This window comes from Chiloscyllium punctatum, chromosome 6, assembly GCF_047496795.1.
Source record: "Chiloscyllium punctatum isolate Juve2018m chromosome 6, sChiPun1.3, whole genome shotgun sequence".
Classification (NCBI taxonomy): Eukaryota; Metazoa; Chordata; class Chondrichthyes; order Orectolobiformes; family Hemiscylliidae; genus Chiloscyllium; species Chiloscyllium punctatum.
This window is the reverse complement of record NC_092744.1, coordinates 69,210,208-69,233,630: the sequence shown is the minus strand read 5'-3', so window position 1 is coordinate 69,233,630 and position 23,423 is coordinate 69,210,208. Positions and strand designations below refer to the sequence as shown.

Below are 23,423 nucleotides of genomic sequence, written 5' to 3'. Positions count from 1 at the left end.
ATAATAAATTTTAGCCAAAGAGACCTTTTGTTTTTGAGAACAAAATGTTGTTCCAACTTAGTAACTATACACAGATTACATTAACTCTTGGGCGTTTTAACTATTTCTAACCAGAGGAAAAGAAAGACCCATATGTCTGCATCAGGAGATCGTAAAAGAGTCACAGATGTCCACTTTTATAGATACAATTTCCAGATGATGTCATTATAACTGCTTATCTCTACATGGTGATATTGAAAGAATGTATATGGAGGATTCATGACGCATGAATTATAAAAGGATGATAAGAGATATGAGGTACATGGTGAATTGTGGGGGAGCATGGAGTGAACATGTGAGATATGGGGCAAGGGAGAGCAACATGAGGCCTGACAAACATGAGTACAATTGAGTTGGTGTCTCAGTGAATAAAGGCAGTCCTTCTAGCCTCACTATCTCACTATACAGTTTGCCTTCAATGTTACTTGGGCGACCACTGAAGGCAATAGGCTGACCTCCATCTCACCCACATCCTGACATCTCACTGGAATGAAAATATAGCAGCCTAAAACCTCTTTAATGGAGAGGGATTTGTGGGGTCAGGAACTTTCCCAAATTTCCAATCTCTTTCACAACCACCTGACCTGTACTTATTTTACTTTGAGCCAATAAAATTAGCAAGAAGACTGCTCTGGAAGGGCCCACTAATCAGCGAGGCTGCACTTATAAAATATTTGAGCATATGTAAAATGTGAACTGATAAAGCTTGATGCTAAATAAAACATTGTTCCTCCTCTGATTAAACAGCATTGTGCCCTATGTTTTCCATCAGTTTGGAAAGCCTCCTTGTCTACATAACGTGGTCCCATATCAGTGATACATATTTCCATTAAACATGAAAGAAGCATTTAAATTAATGTATGTACGATGTAAAACCATGCCCATTGGAACCTTTGAAGAGAACAAGTGCAGAGCTTATGTTGCATGTTCTGTTATTTGTTTTACAGGTCCAAAACAGTAAAGAAAAGAAACCTGGAACTCCACCCCCTACTGTGACAAATATTGCTCCCAGTCCTCCCCCTTCAAATAAAGTTGTTGTCAGCACTCCTGTATCCATAAACATTCCACGCTTCTACTTCCCGAAAGGACTTCCAAGTGCTACTAACAACCACGACGAGACCATTTCCAAGGTTCAAGCAGCCTTTGCCGAACTGGAGGATGAGAAAGCTGATATTTATGAAATGGGCAAAATCACAAAGGTAGGGCCAAGTGTGTTTTAATCAAAAATCATGCATGACAAGGAAAGGTTTTTTTTTCCCAGTTTAATGTAAATTTAAATTTTCCCTTGTATCTACTCCACCAGAATTCTAAAATTAATGTTATTGTTGTGGTTGTTTAGTTATTGGTCATGAATATCATCAGGAATCTGTGTACTGTCACTGGCCTCCAAAGCAAAATATTGCCAACTGGAGGTGTTAAATTACCCTTTTAAAGGTCGATTCTTGTCTGCCAATTATTTTTCTACCAGATTGAGAGATCTTCCATCATTAAACTTCAGCTTGCCACCCTCGTCAGCTCTACTTGCATGTGACAAGAGGTCAATCATTTATCCCTGCCTATACTGCAGGAAGCTACCTCAGAGCGGTGATAATAGAGTTTCCATACTGATTGGACTTTGGCACCTCCGCTTCTCCACCCCCAAATTATAGGGCAGATCAGTGAATTTATTGTGACAACTTTTATTTCATAATGTTCTGTATTGCTGCAGTTTGTCAAGTAAACGTTTAAGCTCACAATTGAGACTGCTATATATTTATGCTCTAGGTTGCTGGAACATCAGTCCAAGGTCAGAATTGCATCTGCAATCTATCAAATATCATGCCCAATGGTTTATCCCTTTGAGCAATGACTTTAAAAGAAAGGGGTTACAGAAAGAAAGTGTGCCTAGATTTTGAACTCCAGTTTCCTCGAATGGGCCACAACATTCTGACCCAGATGGAAATGCTCTAACTGATTCAATTCCATGATTTTTCAGTCATTGCACGTAGTGATTGCTGTGCTTCCTGCTCACCCTTGTTTCAGTATATTTTCATCAAAGGCAAAACAAAATTAACTGCAAGGTAACAGTATAGTAGTATAAGTAAGGTAAAGACCTGAGTCAATTACAGGTGAGTCTGAATTGCCACCCATAATTTGGCAGCTGCTGTATGCTGGGGAATTATTGGCAGTTCCACTTTGCCTGGAATGATCCCTTCCCTGGAGGTTTCATAAGAGGTGACAAGAAAGGGAACTGTTGGGAGGAGTTGCTCCTTGGAGAGATCCTCCCACATTGGAGAGATACTCCCACTGTATGGTGGCACTGTGGCTCAGTGGTTAGCACTGCTGCCTCACAGTGGCAGGGACCTGGCTTCAACTCCCGCCTTGGGCGACTCTGTGTGGAGTTTGCACATTCTCCCCATGTCAGCGTGTGCTTCCTCTGAGTATTCTGATTTCCTCCCACAATCCAAAGATGTGCAGGTTCGGTGAATTAGCCGTGCTAAATTGCCCACAGTATTCAGGGATGTGTAGGCTCGGTGCATTAGTCAGGGGTAAATATAAGGTAGGGGAATGGATTTGGGTGGGTTACTCTGTGGAGGGTCAGTGTGGACTTGTTGGGCCGAAGGGCCTGTTTTCACACTGTAGGGGTTCTAATTCTAAAATAAAATCTCTACAGCTCACCCTAAAATCACAAAATTTCTATGGTCCTGAGGGAGACCATTTGGACTACCATGTCTGCACTAGTTCTCCAAATTAACATTATGACTTATTGCCATTCTGCTATCCATTCAACAATACGCTGCACTTGTTTCACTTCCAATAATCATCTAATGCCCTCTTGAATGCCTCCATTGAACATGCCTCCATCACATTTCCAGATCATAACTAGTCTGTGAAGATTTTCTTTTCCCTCACATTGCATTTGCTGCTTTTGCAAGCAATTTGAACGTGAGGCCTTGGATTGATGTTCAAGTAACTTGCAGCACAAATATACTTCAGGTGTGAGCATAAACTTGACACTGCAGCACTATAGGATTTTATGAAATAAAAGTTCTCACAATAAATTCACTGATTTGCCCTATAAGGGGAGGGGAGGCCACTATCAAAAGTCCGATCAGTATTGAAACCCTATTATCACTTCTCTGCAGGTAGAAGTGGATAGATGAATGACCTTTTGTCACATGTAAGTATGAATGGGGAAGATGCTTCCTTTGAAAAGTCAGGGTGTGAATTTAATACCTCAGTCATGCCTCTTGCCTCCATGTGTAAATCCCCAATTTTGGTCCCTACTCCTCCTTTTAATAAACCTTTACTATTTATCTGCCTATATTTGGGGTATGCTTTTATATTAATTCCAAGTCTCTCTTCATAACCTCTTTTTGCTTCTCAGTTTTATTTTCACCTCCTTTCTGATCGTTCTGTATTAAGGTTGTTTCTCAACTGTATTTTGTCCTGTCACATGTTACATGTAAATTTTTTCCACATTATTTTAATTTCTTTCTCATTCATCCAAGGAGCCCTGGATTTGCTTGCCACACCTTTTCCTTCTGAGGAATATACCTTTTCCAGACCACCTCTTCTTTGAAGGTGGCCCATTATTCGGCTAAAATGTTTCCCATAAAAATTTTGGTTCCAGTCTATCTGACAGAGCTCTGTTCTTGCCTCATTGAAATCAGCTCTCTTCTAATTAATAATTCTTACTCTGAATTGTCCATTACTCTTTTCCACCATCATTCTAAACCTTATAAAATGATCATTGTCTGCTAAATGTTGACTCACTGATACTTGATCTCCTTGGCCTACCTCATTTCCAAGAAACAGATCATGTATTGTGTTCTTTGTCACTAGACTGGACACACATTGCTGTAGAAAATAATCCTGAATACAACTGAAAAATGCTTACCTCTCTGCTTTTACACCACCTCTGTTCCAGTCTGCATTTGGATAATTGTCCATTATAACAGCACAATAATGTTTGCATCTTTCTGTAACTGCCTTGCAAATTTGTTCCTCTACATCCTTTCCACTAATCAATGATCTATAGACTACACCAAGCAGTGTAATTGCACCTTTTCTGTTCCTTGGCTCTCACTAAATTGATTTTGATCTTGAATCCTCTGAGACATTCTCTTTCTCTAGCACAGCAATGCTCTCCTTAATCAATACCAGCAACCCCCTCACCCTCTTTCTTCTTCTATCTTTTCTGAATATCTTGCTTCCAAGAATATCCCAGTCCTGCTCCTCATTGAGCTAGGTGTCTGTAATGACTGCAATACCGTAATTCCATATGGCAAAATGCATCTATAGCTCTCCAATCTTATTTACTATACACTGTGCATTCACATTCATACACCAAAGTCCTGGTTTAGATTTCTCCTTACTTCTAATGCTACATAAAGCATACTCTTCTCTACTCTGATGTTAATGGTCTCTCTTATATTTCACCCTGGTATTCCTCTATATACTCCTGGTTCCCCACCCATGCTGAAATAGTTACAACCCTCCTCAGCTGCACTGGTAAAACACCCTGCCAGGAATTTAGTTCTGACTCTGTTTAGGTGCAATCTATCTGGCTCTTATGGGTGCCATCTCACCCATAGCCAGATAGTGTCCGAGAATCCGAAGTGCTCCCCACTTTATTTTCAGCAATGCATTTGTGTGCCCTCTTATTTCTGTATGCATAGAATCATACAGTACAGAAGGGGAGGGGGTGAACTTATCATTCTGGAGTCATGTATATAGCTGCAGATGCACCTGTCTGTTCCCTAAACTAACAAGTATCTCTCATTAATGCTTTTTCACTCTTCAGTCTCTCCTATACCACTGAGGCACCTGCAGTACCATGTGCTTATCCTCACTCACATTCCTGTGTGAAACCATTGTGCTTACCAGTATCCAGAACAGATTAGTAGGCAAAATAATGTCAGGGGACACCTGTAGTACCTGCTTGGTGGTCACCCATTCCCTAGCTGCCTATATGCCCCTATCCTGAAGTGTGACCACCTAGCTAAACATGCTATCTGCAAAGTCCAATGCCTCACAGATGCACGAGAATGTCTCCAGCTGCTGTTCAAGCTCTAAAAACCTACAGCACAAGTGCTTGCAACCAGTGACAGTACCCGCACATATGCTTGTCTATGTGATAAGACCACAAGTCCCCACGTGACACAGGATAACCATTCCACACAACAGAACTGCACTGCCTTACCTTAAGCTTACTTCAGGGCTGTTTGCAATAAACTGCAGATTGCAGAGTAGAAAATAAAATTACCCCTCATTACTCACCAATTAGTTCCTTCTCCTATTTATAAATTGAATACTTAAGAGTAAGAACCAATTCCAACGGGTTGAAAATAAGATTTTAGCAACACAAAGGAGAGGCTCATTTCCCTCAGCACTTAACTGCTTCAACTCCGTAAATTAGCACACAGTTCATGTCATGATTCCTGACGAAGGGCTTTTGCCTGAAACGTTGATTCTCCTGTTCCTTGGAAACTGTCTGACCTTCTGTGCTTTTCCAGCATCACCCTCTCGACACAGGTCATGTCATACCCATCCATATCAATTAAATGCTATATGAGAATATTCTTTAGGGACTTCAAATCATAATATCCCTACAGTACAAGTGGAGGCTCTTTCGGCCCATTGGGTCTGCACGAGCCCTCTGAACAGTATCCACCCTAGCCCCATAACCCCACATTTACTATTGTTAACCCACCTAGCCTCCACATCCCTGGCCACTATATTGATGCAACGTACTATGGTCAAACCACCTAACCTGAACATCTTTCGACTGTGGGAGGAAACCAGACTACCCAAAGAAACACATGCAGACACGGCAAAAACATGCAAACTCCACAGAGTCAGCCAAGGCTTGGTCAAACCCGGGTCCCTGGCACTGTGAGGCAGCAGTACTAACCGCTGTACCACTGTGATGCCCACACATTCCCATCCCTCCGCCAGTTAAAGGACCTTAAGGTGCCATTCGTAGTAAGGGAGTTGGTTAGCTCATTTGGCTGCACAGCTGATTTACTGTACAAAGTGATGTCAACAGCATGGGTTCAATTCCCACATCAGCTGAGGTCACCACAAAGGTCCCATCTACTTGACCATTCCCCTCACCTGAGGTATAGCAACTCTCAGATTAAACCTATGCCAGCCATCTCACTCTAATGTGAGAGCAGCCCAATGGTCCTCTGGGATTGTAATGACTTTACCTTGTTCACCAGTTAAGGGCCTCAACTCACCACTGCCTCAAATACCTGTCATCCCGGTAGACTGGAAAAGTGGCTAAATTCCCGCCTGGGAATTGCCCCAATCTGGAAGCAATCGGAGGCACAAGAGGGGCAATGCAGAATTCCTACCACTGCCTTTGACTTCTCTGACCCACATCCCCTATGACCCTAACCCTGGCTGAAGAATATAAAGAACACTTACCTTCTCATGGCTGGATCCCCTGAGGAATAGTCCTTGACTGACTATTGTTTGGACAAGCTGACAAGGTCTGCCTGTTGGCTGTCATCAATACCAATGACAAAGCCTGCAATAGGTGAAAGAATTCGCCTAAGCTGCTTGTCAGCGCTTATTTAGCTGATTGGTACCTGATAGGTCACAATATCGTGATGGTGGAACTGCTGTGTTGGTGCCCAGCTAATGCCTGCCCCCCCCCCAACATTTTGATTAAAAGTGTGAAAATCAGACTGAGTGAGTCTCTCATTATCTAAGGTAGGTTTGGGTTGAGTCTCTTTGTCAGAACAAAGGACAGAGTAATATTGGATCCTATAAACCTTAAAAATTTATCATTCAACAAACTTTAATTTATTTTAGCCAAATCAAGAAGAGAATTTTTTTTTAAATCCTCAAAGTAACCCAGTGATACAATTATTAATACAAGCCAAAATATTTCATAAATCTCTTTTAACTGAAGTCCAATGCTTTTGACTCTAATGTTTCCATTTTCTACCAGACATCATCATAAAGTAAAGTGGGTAAAGTAAAATGACTTTTTTCATATCAAGATTGAGCCCTGTAGTATTTCTTTTACTGCACCACTGCTACTATCTGTTTAGAAATAGTCAGCTTCGTAAAACAATCATTTCACTGTCCGACTTTAATATAAACCAGGGTTTACTTTAACGTACTGAGTAAACACTAGTTTAGTTTTTTTTAAAAGCCTGTCATTATACAGAATCAATCATTCGGGCTGTATTGAAACCCAGCTTAGAGAAGTGAAAGGACAAATGTGGATGGAGAAAATTTCAAAATGTTGGGCAATTGAAGAAATAAAGCATGCTTTTATCACAACCAATATCAGCTAAATTGCAGTGAAAACCCCACTTTAATTTAAATATGTTTGTGATAGATTTATTCAAAGATTCATCATTCCCTTTTGGCTTCTGTGAAAGGAAAGCTATATATGGAGTTTTGATTTTTGTTTCTTTTTTCAGGCATGCAGCTGCCCTTTGTACTGGAAAGCCCCCATGTTCATTTCTGCTGGTGGAGAACGGACAGGATTTGTGTCTGTACGCTCTTTTGTAACAATGTGGAGAAAGTGAGTATCAGCCCTGTCCTGTGTTTTGCTATTGCAGTCACCAGCAGGTAATATATAAGGATGCGTGTACCTCACATTCATGGAAAATGACTCCAGCACCCTGCACGACCTCCAGACGTCTCAAACCACTTTACAGCCAACTGGGCACTTCTTTAAACCGTCGCATTGAACTGTGAGCACAGCAAGATCCCACAAACCACAATAAGATTATTGACCAGATAATCTGTTTTAGGTGATACTAGTTGAGATATAAATAAAGGCCAGGATATTGGGAAAACTCCTCTATTCTTCAAAACTGTCAGGGAATCATTTATGTTTGTCTGAGAGAGAGCAAATGGGAGCCTGGTTTAAAGAGAGAATGGCACATCTGCCAGTGCAGCACTCACTCTGTCCTGTTTGAAGTATTAATCTGGATTGAGTATATATGTATCTCTCTTGAAAATGGGGCTTGAAGTCATTATCTTCTAAATGTGAGGCAAGAAGCGTGTCCTTGAGCCACAGTTAACTAAGTCAATTCTTTTCACTTATTTCATTTTGTTGTTAAATAAGTCACTTTTTTTACATGATGTTACTTTTAGAATGAGATACGAAGTTGCCTGAATGTTGTTTAGAAATGTGAAAGAATCCTAAAACAGATTAATCTTATTGCGCGCATCAAACTAATCCTCTCCACATGGCTTTTGGGCAGGTTAATTTCTTGCAAGCTGGAGTAGTTTATTTTTAGAAGGCAGTTTGAACAGACCATAGGTCTAAAAGCAATTTGCATTTATTAGCATCATTAACAGAGAGAAACATCCCAAGGTACTCAGATAGAAGCATAGTCAATTCAAACTGGACTCCAAATCAAACAAAGAGGCACATGGGGGGGGACATCTATAATTTTGGTCAGGGGGACTTCTGTACTCCTCCAACTATGGCCTTCTATGCTTTCCCAATTTTAATTTACTCTGTCGTTGGCAGTCCTGCTTTCAGCTAGCTTGTGACTGGAATTCCTTCCCTAAAGACCTCTGCTTCCTATTTCTCTTTCCTTCCTTAATATGATCATTCAAACCTAGCTCTTTAACCAGGTTTTTGATTACCTGTCCTAATCTCCTCCTGTGTCAACTGATCTGAAATTTTGTTTGTATACACTTCTGTGAAGCAGCTTGCTCAATGTCAAAAGATACTATCTGATGAAACGTGTTGCTGAAATGTATGTTAAAGGAAGAAAGGGAATTAGAAAGGAAAAAAATGTTGAATGAGTGAATCTAGGAGTTAACTTCAGATAGTGCAAGGCACAACCACCAGTGATGAAGTGAAGGGGATGCGCAAGAAATTTATACTATCCTGATTCCTTTTGTTTGAATTGCTCTTTTATTCTTAAATGTGGCTTTACAGGACCTTCATGGCTCTCAGTAAAAAACTTCTTATCAGTTTAAACTGAATTGGAATCCCATCATCAGACATCACGCTGGCAATTCTCAGCCCTGTGATCCAGGGCATTGTCTGATCATGGGGAAACTGTAGCATAGTGGTAATGTCACTGGACTAGTAACTTAGTGGCCCAGGCTAACGTTCTGGGAACAACTACAGAAAGTTGTGAACATTCCACAAGCCAACCTTCCATCTACTGACTCCATCTACATTTCTCCTTGCCGCTGAAAGGCAGCCAACATCATCAAAAACCCCTCCCACCACGGCCATGATCTCCTCTAACCGATTCCGTCAGTTAGATCTTACAAAAGCTTAAACGCATGTAGCAAGAGGTTCATCAACAGCTTCTTCCCTCCTGTTATTAGACTTTTGAATGGGCCTCTCAAATTTCAAATCTAATGTTGATCTTGATTTTTGTGCACCTTCTTTGGAGCTGTAACTTTTTATTCCTCACTCTGTTCAAGCACCCAGTGATCTTTGTGTGGAATGATCTGCCTGTACTGCTTGCAAAACAAAACTTTTCACTGTAATTAGGTGAGTGTGAAAATAATAAATCAAATCATGGGTTCCAATCCCAGGGATGGCAGCTGGTGGAATTTGAATTCAGCTGTTATGCCTGGAACTGAAAGCTAATCTTGATACTGATGACCATGAAGCTCGCATTGATTTTTCTAAAATCCCAACAGGTTCAATCCCAAGGGCAATTAATGAAAGGCCACAGTATTGACCCACATCCCAGAAAGAATAAAAGTTTCCTTTCAAAATAGATCTGTATTTCATTCAATCTCCTATTTAAATCTGGAAATTTTCTTTCCAGGACTTTTGTTTATTTTTCTTTTGATTTTAGCTTTTAGTTCATAAAACTTCCTTCCAAATCCTAGTGGATATAATATCAAATCCTTAGTCCCTTAGTATGTCGCTTTAACTTCTGTTAAATTTATCAAAGTTGTCGCTTAATTAGTCTAGCAATAAACAAGTTTGAATTTAACATGAAAAATTTCTTAATTGCTATTAAAGATCAATGATTTTTACTCTTATGTATGTTTGAAACAGTCTTACAGATAGTTTAGCAGAGGAAGAAACACAAGCTGAATCTTGTAAGTGTAAATGGCAATTTCTTGGGGATTGAGTGATCGGGGGATAAAATGCGCTAGGTAAAATGGCCTTTTCATATTCTTGGCTCTTGTTATGAACATTTTCCATTGGGCCAATGAAACCATTAGGATTCTGGAAAACCTGTTTTGATCTATTGGCACCAAGCAATAATGTGCATACTATACTTATAAGTATGCCCTTCACATAGGTCAAAAAGGTCTAATGGTAATTTGAGTCGTTTAATGTAATATAAGGAGCACACAGGTAGTGAAAATGTTGCAAACTGTAAACTATACTGCTTAATATAAGACAAACTGCTTCCTATATTTTATAGACTGAGGTGTAAAGGCAAATTTCACTTGACAAACTGAAGAATATGGATATAAAACTTTGTTTTTACTTTTGGGACCTTCTTTGATGTTTTATCTTGCAGCTCTAGGATAATGGCTTTGATTATCTAAATGATGTCAGAGCTTCAGCAGAGGTGAATTACACTGGCTAGAGTTCAAAAGTTCCATTTTGTTGTAATCCTCAGAACTTAAAAAACTAAATTGATAAATGCGAAAACTTACACTGGGGCAAAGTCAGCATTGTTAGATTTTTGGAGTTGCCTTTAAGGTGGATAGTTAATGAATAATGTAGACAAATTCATCTTTCTTATTAATATTATCTAATCTAATAGATGATAAAAGTACAAAACTAAAAGGAGAAAGTAAAGCTTCCATTTCTATAGTGCTGTTTTTGACAACTGGATATCTTAATGAAGTTTGTTTGAAGTACAGTAGCCAATATGCACACAGCAAGCTGCCATGAAAAGCTATTTGATAATGGTGTGGTAAAGATTTTTTTTTAAACTGATGGTGATGGAGGAATAGTTCTTCACCCAGTCACCAGGGATAACATCCCTGCTCCTCTTTCAAATAATACTTTGAGATTTTTTTATATTTAACTAAGAAGGCTGCTGGAGGCACAATTTCTCAGCTTTTTGGTCAGTTACACATCAATGAAAAGTTTTTTGTTTTGCAAGCAGTACAGGCAGATCATTTCACACAAAGGTCATAGAGTGATTGAACAAAGTGAGGAATATAGAGTTACTAGAAAAATTTAATAGAAAATTTCTAAAATTTATTGTGGCATTGGACAGTTTTTAAGAGGGAATCAATGAGGTGATTTGATTCAGTTTTTTCACTTGGTGAAGTAATCATTGAATCACAGCGCAGAAAGGAGGAGATTCAACCCATGGGCCTGTGCTAGTTCTTTAAAAGAGCTTTTGGCTTAGACACCCACACCTGTTCATTCCCGTGAGCCTTTTAGCTGCATTGGATGGAAACGGCTTGTCTTTAGTGGTTGATTGGTATATAAAGAGGACATTAATATAAGATGAAACGAAAAAAGATCTAAGGCAGGACTACTTGTTGATCTGTACAAAATGTGTGTTTTTAACTGTCCCTGAGTAATATGTGCAATGGTTCTATCTTTCACAGAGTACTGCAGAACTACTATGATGATGCATCTAAGTTTGTTTATCTTCTTGCCAAACCAGGCTGTAACTATCTGGAACAGGAAGACTTCATCCCACTGCTGCAGGTCTGCACCTACTCTTTTGTCATCTTGTGAATGTTTCAGTGCAACATACTATTTAACAAAGCCATTTTTTTTCATGATCATTTATGAGCAGTTTTTTAAAAAAATTGTGTGTGACTGGCTTGGAATACTGAGGAGACTTGAATTGATGAACATTGGGATGACGATTCCTCTTGAGAGGATGATGATAATTAGGGGACATTTAGGGGATGATAGTTAGTTTAAAAATAAGAGGTTCCCCTTTTAGGTTGAAAATGAGGAGACTCTGAGGTGCCTTGATAAGAATCAATTAAAACTGTGAAGGGATCGTAGACTTGGCCAAGGTGGTGTTCCCTCCTAATGTGAGCAAAATGGCAATGGGGTAGTGAGAAATTTTTAATTTGGCCCTTAAGTGATGCAGCTGACTCCACAGTGGGTAGTAAGGTTCCCAATGCTGGTGATATGCAATGGCAGAAGGAAGATTTTGGACTCCCCTCCTTATTTCATTAACTGCTGTTTGATCAATCCTCTCAGTTTGTCACCAGAAACTGGTAGAATTAAGTCCAGTGTATTTACGTGTATGAAGATAAAAATGATCAAAACGATGGCCAGAATGCGAACCATGGCCCTTGGGGCGGGGACTGTTCCAATGGAGTCGGAAGGGAAGTGTAACTTGTTAAGTGTTGCTTGAGAGGATGCAGATTCAGAACAGAGTCCTACACAACGTGTAATCTGATGCCAGGGTAAATGACATCTTGAGCAAGGATACTGGGGCAAGGAGTATAGCATTCAGCTATTGTGGCCTACAATAGGTTCAACAACATAGGGAAATTGATGGGAGGTCCAGTTCAGCAAATACTAGGGGATCTTTCTTTTTGCAGAACAACCTCCAGGATTGGATTCTGTCGCTTATTACTTGAAGGATCTGCACATGCCAAAGGGATATGTGGTAGAAGAGGTGCTGTCAGAATGAGAGGTTGTATTTCATACTACACCAACATAGTAAGGGACTGTTGCCTTGAGATGAGTTCCACTTGAACAAGGCTGGGTCCAAGAGCCAATGGGAAGAATAAATAAGGCTGTGCAAGCACTTCAATGTAGTAAATTTTGGTGGAGCAATCTTAGTTGGATAAAGTTAAAAATCACACAACACTATCACCTGATGAAGAAGCGATGCTCCGAAAGCTAGTGTGCTTCCAATTAAACCTGTTGGATTATAACCTGGTGTTGTGTGATTTTTAACTTTGTACACCCCAGTCCAACACCGGCATCTCCAAATCTTAGTTGGATAAGATAGTAAAAATGATGTGAAAGAGACTACAGTCATAGTCAGGAATGGTGCATTGGGCATTTTAGGTTAAGGGAAACCTAAAAAGGTGCAAAGCAATTAAATCAGGAGACGAGTAAGAGAGAACTAAGCAGTACAATAACAATAGAGCAGAAGGAAGGTGTGCCACAGCAATGAGTTCTCTGCATAATTGGATGGAGCATAAGAAAAAAAGTTGAGTAAATGCAAATGAAGGAGGTGGTGGCATAGTGGTAATGTCACTAAGCAAGTAATCCAGAGGCACAGGCCAATGATCTTGGAGATATGGGTTCAAATCCTACTAGGGCAGATGGTGAAACTTGAATTAAATTCAAAATCTGCAATTACCTTTTTAAGAAATAAAGTATAATTAACCTGGAAGTATTTTTAAATTCTCTGTAGCATGGTTAAAAGTTCCAATATCTCAACTGGCCCTAAGTAGTTTTCCAGTGAATGCCACTAACAAAGGTTTTTAGAATGTCAACAACAGATGTTTACAAAGTCGTCTAATGGAATGTTGAGCTTTAGGGATTAGAATACAATGGGTTAGAAGTCATGTTACAACTGTACAAAGCTGGTTAAACCATAGCTTGAGTGCAATGTTTAGTTCTGGACACCACACCAAATTCACAGTGTGGATATATGAGATTGATTCTGAATGATAAACGTTAAATTACGTGGCAAGACTATAAACATTTGATGTGACCACTAGCCTGCTCCTATAAAAAAAGGAACAATGTGTCAACAAATTCTATTCCTCTATGTTCCTAGATTTGTTCATAATGTGTTGAATTTAATTATTAAACCTCTAATTAAAATGTAAAAAATGAGAAATCAACTGAAACAAAGATAAGGCAAAATGAGAATGACTAGAAATATGAAATATGAAATTTGAGCAAAGTGCTTTAATGGCTCAGCTAGTCAGGCAGCATCTGTAGGAAGAGAAACGAGGTAATGTTTCAGGTTGGTGACCATCCTGCTAGTCATTGACCTGAAATGGCAACTCTTGTTTCTCCCTCCATAGATCTTGCTTGATCTGCCTTGTGTATGAAACAAAAGAAATAAGTTTGCAAACTGAAATCAGGTGTCTCCTGAGGCAGCTGCATCAGAAATAAAAATAGCTGTTGACTGTATAGCTGACTGGCCACCCTGTGCAGTGTACTGTTTGTGTGGAATGTGAAGAACATTTTTATAAGGGTATTCTCAGGTTGGAGATGCCAGAACTTGCAAGATTTTAAGCTAGGTTTTGGTGTCCCTGATAAGTGCTCTACCTGAATTGAGCTGTTCCCATGTATTTGTTCTCTTTATTCTTCTAGGTGATAGAAGTCACTGGCTGATAAAAGAACATGAGTTACTGAGGCTCATCTTGTAAATAATATACATTGATGTGACTATACGTCAGTGGGGAAGGGAATGAATTCCGATGGTATTGATTAAGGTGCCAGTCAAATGGGTTGTTTCATTCTGGATGGTGCCAAGCTTCTTGAGTGTTCTTGGAGCGCACCCATCTAGGCAAGTGGAGAATATTTGATCAAATTCCAGACTTCTGCCTTATAGATGATGGACAGCTTTTGGGAAGACTGGAGTTGTTATCTTTTGCACTGATGTGCTGGGTGCCCCCATCATTGAGAATGGGGTGTTTATGAATTCTTCCTCCACTGAATTGTTTAATTTCCGAGCAGATGAGATAGGAATATGGTGCGTGGATCTGATCTGTTGGTGAGTGATGTTTATATGGCTACTGCAGTTCAGCTTTTAGTCACAGGTAATCTCCAGGATATAGTTAGTGGAGGGGATTTAACGATGGTAGTGCTATTGAGCCAATTAAGGCATAATAGATTATCCCTTCTTGGAACTGGGCATTGCCTGACACTTGTCATTTATCAGTCCAAGCCTGGATGTTATCCAGACAACTCTGAATATGGACACAGACTGGTCCAGTATCAGAGTCTCGAATGCTAATAAACATTATGCAGTTCTCTACAAACGCCCCCATTTTTGACTATATGATGGAGGGTTGGTCTTTGAAGCAGCTGAAGATGGTTGGGCCTAGGACACTACTGAGGAACTCCTGCAGAGATGTCCTGGAGCTGAGATGACTGACCTCCAACAAGCACAATCACCTTCCTCTGTGTCAGGTATGACTCCAACCAGACGTGACGGTTTCTCCAATTCCCATTGACTAATTTGAACTCTGTCATGCTCAATTGAATGCTATCTTGATGTCAAAGGCAATCACTCTCACCATGTCTCTGGAGATCAGCTTTTTTGTCCATGTTCGATCCAAGAGTGTGAGGAGGTCAGAGACTTAGTGGTAGACAGCATCCAAACTGAGCATCTTTGAGTGGGGTTTGTTTAAATGCTGCTCGATAGCACTGTTAACAATCCCTTCCACGCTTTGCTGATGAGCAAGAGTGCATTAATATTGCAGAAATTATCTGGATCGATTTGTCCTGAACACAACATACTTGGGCAAGTTTCCACATTGTTGGGTAGATTCCAGTGTTTTAGCTCTATTGGGACACTTTGGCCAGGCCACAGCTAATTCTGGATCACAAGGTGTCAATATCAATGCCAGAATGCTGCCAGGGACCACGGTGTCTTCAGCTATTTCTTGATACCAGCCCCTCCGGGTGATATGTGATTCTGAGACCACCGGAGGAGGCTGAGTTGGATCACCCACTCAGCAATTTTAGTTTCAGATGAACACAAATGCTTCAGACCTATCTTTTGCGCTGATGTGCTGGGCTCCCCAGTCATTGAGGATGGGAATATTTGTGAAATCTTCCTCCAGTGAACTGTTTAATTGTGCACCATCATTTTATGACTGGATGAGGTAGGACTGCGGAACATGAATCTGATACGTTGTTGTGTGATATCAACATGGTCTTTTTGCGTGCTGCTTCTGTATTTGGCACACAAGTCGTCCTGTGCTTTAGCTTCAACGAGTTGATTCCTCATTTTCGATGTGCCTGGTGCGGCTCCTACACTTTGTGTATGGTATACTTTGCTTTGTTCTCAGTTGACCCCTTGTGACTACTTATAGGTGTGATAGCTTAACAGCACAGTCCTGAATTATGATAAATATCACTGTGATGAAAGTTAATCTATCATCTCTCCTTATTGTTATCAAATGTTAAATACCTAAATTTTGGATTAAATTTGTTGTCTGAGCTTGATCTCCTTTTTGAGTAAAATTGCTTTTTGTACTAGTGACACATCAGCTTTCAACGTGCACAAAATTGCTTCCTGCTTCTGTTACCCCAAGGTTTTAGGGACTGCAAAACAGGAAACTGACATTCAGAAATGATTGTGTCTTAATCAATATAGTTTCAATTTAAGGCAAAGCTTAATGTGTTTATGAGGAAAATATTTAATGGCGCTAATTCACTGCATGAGCAAATTCAAACAACACTCTTTGTAACCTCTCAAGGAATCATGTTCTATTTGGGATGCAAATTAAGTGTGATTTCTGAAGGACTTTGTTCACAAGGGATAGCTACGTAAACAACGGCAGCAGCCGCACTTTACAGCGGCACGATGGCTCAGTGGTTAGCATTGCTGCCTCACAGCGGCAGAGACCCAGGTTCGATTTCAGCTTTGGGTAACTGTCTGTGTGGAGTTTACACATTTCCCAGTGTCTGTGTTGGTTTCCTTGGGGTGCTCCAGTTTCCTCCCACAATCCAACCATGTGCAGGTCGGGTGAATTAGCCATGCTAAATTGTCCATAGTGTTAGGTGCATTAATCAGCGGGAAATGGATCTGGGTTGGTTAATATTCGGAGGGTCGGTGTGGACTTGTTGGGCCGAAGGGCCTGTTTCCACACTGTAGGGAATCTAATCTAATCAAAGTGCTGCCCACGGTGATTAATTGACCAACTTTAGTGGGGTTCAGCTGAAATACACATTAGCCAAAGAAAGTGGTAACATTATAGTGTTTGGCTATAGTTGATGTGCTAAGAAACAAAAAAAAACCTGCAGATGTTGGAATCCAAAGTAGACAGGCAGGAGGCTGGAAGAACACAGCAAGCCAGGCAGCATCTGGAGGTGGAGAAGTCAATGAATTATGTGTAACTCTTCTCCACCTCCAGATGCTGCCTGGCTTGCTGTGTTCTTCCAGCCTCCTGCCTGTTTCCTATAATTGATGTGTCGCAGTGATGGGAGGATAACTTTTAATTCCAGTGATTTTCTTCTAAAAAGAAAGTTGACTTACCCCTCTGCAAATGACAGCCAAACTGGTCAACAGTCTTCAAATTGCATTTAAATAGTGTGATCCGAAGCTTTTGTGATATGTAATTGTTGCTGAATTATAAAATCACACCCCTGGGTTTAGTGCCAACCATATTCCTGTAGGTGCCTAGCACAGCAACTAATCTTCTCCATTGAATGCAGTGCTGTGATTTGCAAGAGCAATCTTATCCAATTGAAGATAAGACTATTTTTGGAGCAAAGATTTGAATTGGTTAAACCTCTAAAAGCCAACAAGCTGTTTGTGCAGAAGCAGCATGCTGGTGTGTCAGTACACTACCCCACAGAGGTGTGAAGTGAGCTCACACCTCAGATTTTTAACCAGATCAGAGGAGGAACATGATGCTGACCTTAACCTAACAGCTTCTAGCAGTGGATATCAGAGCAACATGGGCCTTGAGATTATGCCACCTGTGGATGATTAGCCTGTCATTATACAGGTTCTAGGCTGATAAATCTAATATGACACCAGAGCACAGTTTTGGAGAAAATCTAGTGCTGTCAGTGAAGGCATTCCCCTGTCCACATAAGAAAATGAAATGCATAGCAAGAGACCGTGTCATGATGGTAATGTCACTGGACTTTCTTTAATTCAAGGGATGTACACATCACTAGCAGAGGCAGCAGCAATTATTGGCCATTCCTAATTGCTCTTGACAAGACGGTGAGCTGTCTCCTTGTACCCCTGCAGACCAACTGATGTAGGTACACAGACTCAAAAAATGTGGCACTGAAAAAGCACAGCAAGTCAGGCAGCATCTGAGGAGCAGGAGAGTCGACATTTCGAGCCTAAGCCTTTCATCAGGAATGTACACAGATACCCCACAATACTGTTAGGGAGGGAGTTCCAGGATATTGACCCAGTGATATTGAAGGAAGTGTGATATATTCAATTGGCCAAATGGCCTTTTTCCACACTGTAGGGATTCTAGGAGAGTGAAGGCCCCTTCCTTTTTTAAACTTTTTTTCAGTTTAGAAATATTGGAGAATATAATGAGGGTGTAGGTGTCGTAAGCATTTACATGAATCACTGGAAAGGAGCTTTTGAATTTAACCCTGAAGTTCAAACAGCATTCTCCCACACTTGATGAGATTCTGCACGTACTTCAACATTATGACCATCACACACAAACCTACTAATTCCTCATCTGAGAGGAAATTCAGTCATTGAGTTGCAAGGGTCACCTATTTGAACATATTTTAAAAATAAGAATAGATAAAATTATTTAAACAGGTTTATTCTGATGGTAAATGTGGTTCCTAATCTTTCTGAAATTATTCTGTGTGGGGGGGTTAAGCCTCACTGCACATGACCTAGGAAGGGGTGCCACCTACTGTCCTGTTGAAGCAACTGAGCAAATTTGGGGTAAATCTTACTAATTTTGTTTGCTTCAGACAGGAACATTGTAGACTTTTCACTTGTGGACATTCAATCAGAGTTCTGGGCTTTGGACCAAGTATGTTCATGTTGAACTCCCTACTTGCCCATGGGAGCAGATGGACAGTAGAAAGAACTTTGCTATATTGCTGTTACTGTTGAAAGGGCTGCAACAGAATTTAAATGCTTGCATTGTTAGTTCAGCAACAAGCATTGTGAACTGAAAGCAAAGTGGCCACATTTCCAGCATTCAAGTGGATGCACCGTGCGGCCCAATGTAGGGAAGCAGCAGCTGAAGCACTGCTGCATGAATATGACCCAAGGAAGACTGGCATATTTGGCAGTCCAGGTACTCTCCAGTTTCAAACCCCACCAAGATAAATGCACACTACACATCTGTGACTTTGTGTCTGAATCAGAAAATCTCACCTCTGTGAAATAAATATGTGATCTTTAGAAAACTGCCAAAGATATACTGTTGCTTCTTATATCAAGTGATTGCTTTAAATAGGCATGGTACCAAGATTTCCTTGCATTCTGTTAACTTTTTCCTGCTGTATCTTTCAAAACATTCAATTCTCATTGTGCAGTATCCACAGCCCCATAGGAGCCTAGCACCCACTCAGGCTGCAGTTCATAATTCAACTCAAAGTAAAACTTATCTGTATTCAAACATGCTTATTTACTCATGCATTCAATGAACTGTAAGATGAGTATTCGGGCATTACTACTGCAAACGGTTTTGAAACTCAAAACATCGGAATAGGTATCCCCTCCACTTTCAGGAAAAGGTAGCTCATAACCAAGCCCCAGCTGAGGAAAATTGCAAAATGTCAAATTTTTATCTGCCTTCACGGGATGTCGAAAACACCATTGACTGAGGTAGATTGAAACTGGGAGGACTCGAATGGTTACCATCCTGCTGTTGCTGTACCTTTTTCCCTCTCCTCACCCATTCCTTCTCACATAGCCATATGCTCTAGAAACAACAGTGTCATCATTTGAATCTGTGGGCAGTCTTCTTGCCTCACTAGTGGCATGACTGGGGGCAGAGAGGGTACTTTATAAACCCCACCAGCTTCCTGCCTTCAGCCCCAATTTTAAGTACAGGACATGAAATCCTGTGGTCAGTCTCAGCATCCCACCTCCCACTGAGGCCTATAGGTGATGACCACAGGCAATGATGACCACTGATGTTAACCTAGATACAGATGGGCCTGTTGCCACATGTTATGCATGGCACATAAAGCTGTTAGCAAGCTTGTTTGGTATTCAGTGTCTGAACGAGAGACCTGAGATTAGAAAAGGTGGGGAGAAGGGAAGATTAGGGAAAATCAGCAAGAACCACGATGATGCTCTCCACCGCATCTCCTCCACTTCCTGCACCTCCGCCCTTGAACCCCGCCCCTCCAATCACCACCAGGACAGAACCCCACTGGTCCTCACCTTCTACCCCACCAACCGCCGGATAAATCGTATCATCCTCTGTCATTTCCGCCACCTCCAAACAGACCCCACCACCAAGGATATATTACCCTCCCCACCCCTATCAGTGTTCCAGAGAGACCACTCCCTCGTCAGGTCCACACCCCCCACCAACCCAACCTCCACTCCCAGCACCTTCCCCTGCAACCGCAAGAAGTGCTAAACTTGCGCCTTCACCTCCCTCCAAGGCCCCAACTGATCCTTCCATATCCATTGCAAATTCACCAGCACCTCCACACACATCATTTACTGTATCCGCTGCACCTGATGTGGTCTCCTCTACACTGGGGAGACAGGCCGCCTACTTGCGGAACGTTTCAAGGAACATCTCTGGGACACCCATACCAACCACCCCGTGGCTGAACACTTTAACTCCCCCTCTCACTCCGCCAAGGACATGCAGGTCTTTGGCCTCCTCCATCGCCAGACCATGGCAACATGACGCCTGGAGGAAGAGTGCCTCATCTTCCGCCTAGGAACCCTCCAACCACACGGGATGAATGTAGATTTCTCCAGCTTCCTCATTTCCCCTCCCCACACCGTATCTCAGTCACAACCCCCAGATTCAGCACCGCCCTCTTTACCTGCAATCTTCTTCCCGACCTCTCCGCCCCCACCCCCTCTCCAGCCCATCACCATCACCCTCACCCTCACCCTCACCCTCACCCTCACCCTCACCTCCTTCCATCTATTGCATTCCCAGCACCCCTCCCCCCAATTCCCTCCCCCCACCTTTTATCTCAGCCTGCTTGGCACACCAGCCTCATTCCTGAAGAAGGGCTTATGTCCAAAACGTCGATTCTCCTGCTCCTCGGATGCTGCCTGGCCTGCTGCGTTTTTATAGCACCACATTTTTCAAGTCTGGTCTCCAGCATCTGCAGTCCTCACTTTTTCCGAGAAGCACACCCTCCCCAGTGATGCCTACTCTTTCCCCACATCACCTATCCCACTACCCTGCAACACTGTTGACTCATTACCTAACCTCTGTCCCTCAGTGGATATGGTTCCAACAGCAGCCACCACCATGCCATGGCACTGCTGAGCAAAATGGCTGCTCAGCAGGCAAGCACTCTGCCTTTATAGACCTGATCCCAGGGCAGGACCCAGTTGTTGGCCTGTCAACTGCCTGATTGGCTTATGATTCCGCTAACAGTTCTACACGTGAAGAGAAATCAGCACTTGGCGTTCTGTGCAAGCTGTTGTAAGCACTGGCACAGCGACATCTACCCTGGAGATCTCAAAGAATAAGGAGGAAGTTATGAGGACAAGCAAGTACTGATGGCTCAGGATAAAACGGGAAAGCCTTGTGAAGGAACATCAGATTTCTATCAAAAGAAAATTGCTCTCAGTCCAGCTATGGTGAACTGGTGGTGGAGTCTAAATGTTTTTCTTGACTGCAGTCTTACTATAAGATGCTTGGAAGTTGTGACTAGTAATAGCAGAGATCTTTAATTATAATACGGATTCTAATCACTTCCTGGTGAAGGGCTTTTGCCTGAAACATCGGCTCTGTTGCTCCTTGGATGCTGCCTGACCTGCTGTGTTTTTTCCGGCACCACATTCTAGATTCTAATCACAGTTAAGGAATCTGTCTTGAATGTTTACTATGCCTGAATGGTTGTAGTCCAGTGTATAATAGGTTGACTCAGTTGGTTGCACCATTAACAAAGGATGATTGTTACATTTTTATTTTCCAAAGTCCCTTACATCTCATTAACCGCTTTTAGAATATAAGCTAAAGTGGCAGTTAAAATACCACAAAGAACGACAAACCGTGGTGATCAGATAATCCGTTTTCTTGGTTGATGGTACGTTCGGACCAGGCCAAGTTGCCCTACTTGTCTTTTCGGTGTGTCCATGGAGTTTGATTGCACCCAACTGCATAGGGAAAGATCTGTGACCAAAGATCAGCCCCCTCTTCAACATAGCAATGAACTAAAGAGTCAAACCTAGGTGTATAACATGCTACCTCACACCAATGATTCATCAAAAGGTTTTCCAAAGATAAATTCCTCTATCTGTTACAACTGGAAAAGCCCAGACAGAAGGATGCCACACAGTTCAGGGAAATTATCTGTGCTTACCTTCCTGCAGGTTTGCCTTGACCCTAGGATGTCAGTGTACAGACGAAAACGATAAAAGTCTCAGTGAAAATGGTATTAATTGGCTCTGTAAAGTCCTCTGAGGTAATATTCAGAGCTGACTTTACATGGCCTACTCACTACCACAGCGTTGATCATATCTCCAACTTCACTTGTAGGGGGGGCCCATGAGGATTTGAAGATTTTCTTGGAAAACATTGTCTTTGTTAGATATGACAGCTGTAATAGAGAGCCTGCTGATGTGCTAATATTCTATCTGTTAAAGCACAGATTGCTGCATGATGTGTTTCCTTGTAGTGAGCCCAGTGACCCTTTCCATTCCATTCTAAGATGTTATAGCTTCTGTAACGTTAAATGACACAAGCTGTTTTTTTTTATTTATCGGATAGTTGCTCCTCCTTAATAACCTTATCTTGCCAAAAGTTCCCTGCTTCCTTCTTGTACCATCACCAATACCAAGACTCTTCTGTCACCTCCCCCACCCCAAACCTGTTAAATACATTGCAACGTAGTTTGAAGTAAATTATTTCACACATCGACTTAGGAATGGCGTTTCTGACTACTTGTACAAATGTGACCAGATATCCATCATTTGGCATTGTGACAGGCCTGGGAATATGCAACTGAGTCAGACATGTGATTGACCACTACAACTAGCAGGCCATGATCATTAGCTTTGGAGTGTTCTAATGCAGCTAAGTGAACTGTCTTTCATAAGTAGTCCTTCAATAAGGCTTTAACTGCAGTGACAGTTAACAGATCATCTTCCACAATGTTACTGTGGAGTGTGTTAAATAAAACTCTCTGGACTGGGAGAATTTTCCACTAATCATATTACAGCACTTTGCAAAGAGCAGGCCATTCAGCTTTTGCTGGAACGGACATAAAATATTCCCAATTACCAAAATATTTATCACGTTTCAGTCAGTACATACTTATGTCGTTATATTATGTGTTAATGACAGAAACATTAAACAAAGAGTGCAGCATGTTGTGATTAAAAAGGAAATGGAGGCTGGTGCCGCTCATTATAAATTAGGGTGTTGATGATGAATTTTATCTGAATCATTCAGATTGGGTGAATATGAGAGAGTCCTGAATTTTTTTCATATTAGATTTCAGATGACACATGCTGGTTGGATTTGGCAAGTGCAATCTCAGAAATGTTTTCTCTTCCCAGGACTTGGATATTCATGTCGTATTTTTGAGTTAAAGGGTATGCACACCTTTATGCTAGGCCTGTGCCACCCATAATCTAAACTGCATG

The 23,423-nt window shown here is 41.4% G+C and overlaps 1 protein-coding gene across 5 annotated transcripts in view; it reads left to right on the top strand.

The window, feature by feature from the left end:
* The window catches only part of ppp2r3a (protein phosphatase 2, regulatory subunit B'', alpha), a 342,270-nt gene that overhangs the window by 252,542 nt on the left and 66,305 nt on the right, over positions 1-23,423 (top strand). For all 5 annotated transcript variants that reach the window (XM_072572892.1, XM_072572891.1, XM_072572893.1 and 2 more), the window contains 3 exons: positions 987-1,238; positions 7,464-7,567; positions 11,560-11,662. In XM_072572892.1, the coding sequence (XP_072428993.1) occupies positions 987-1,238; positions 7,464-7,567; positions 11,560-11,662 (459 nt within the window). The remainder of the gene's footprint in view (positions 1-986; positions 1,239-7,463; positions 7,568-11,559; positions 11,663-23,423) is intronic.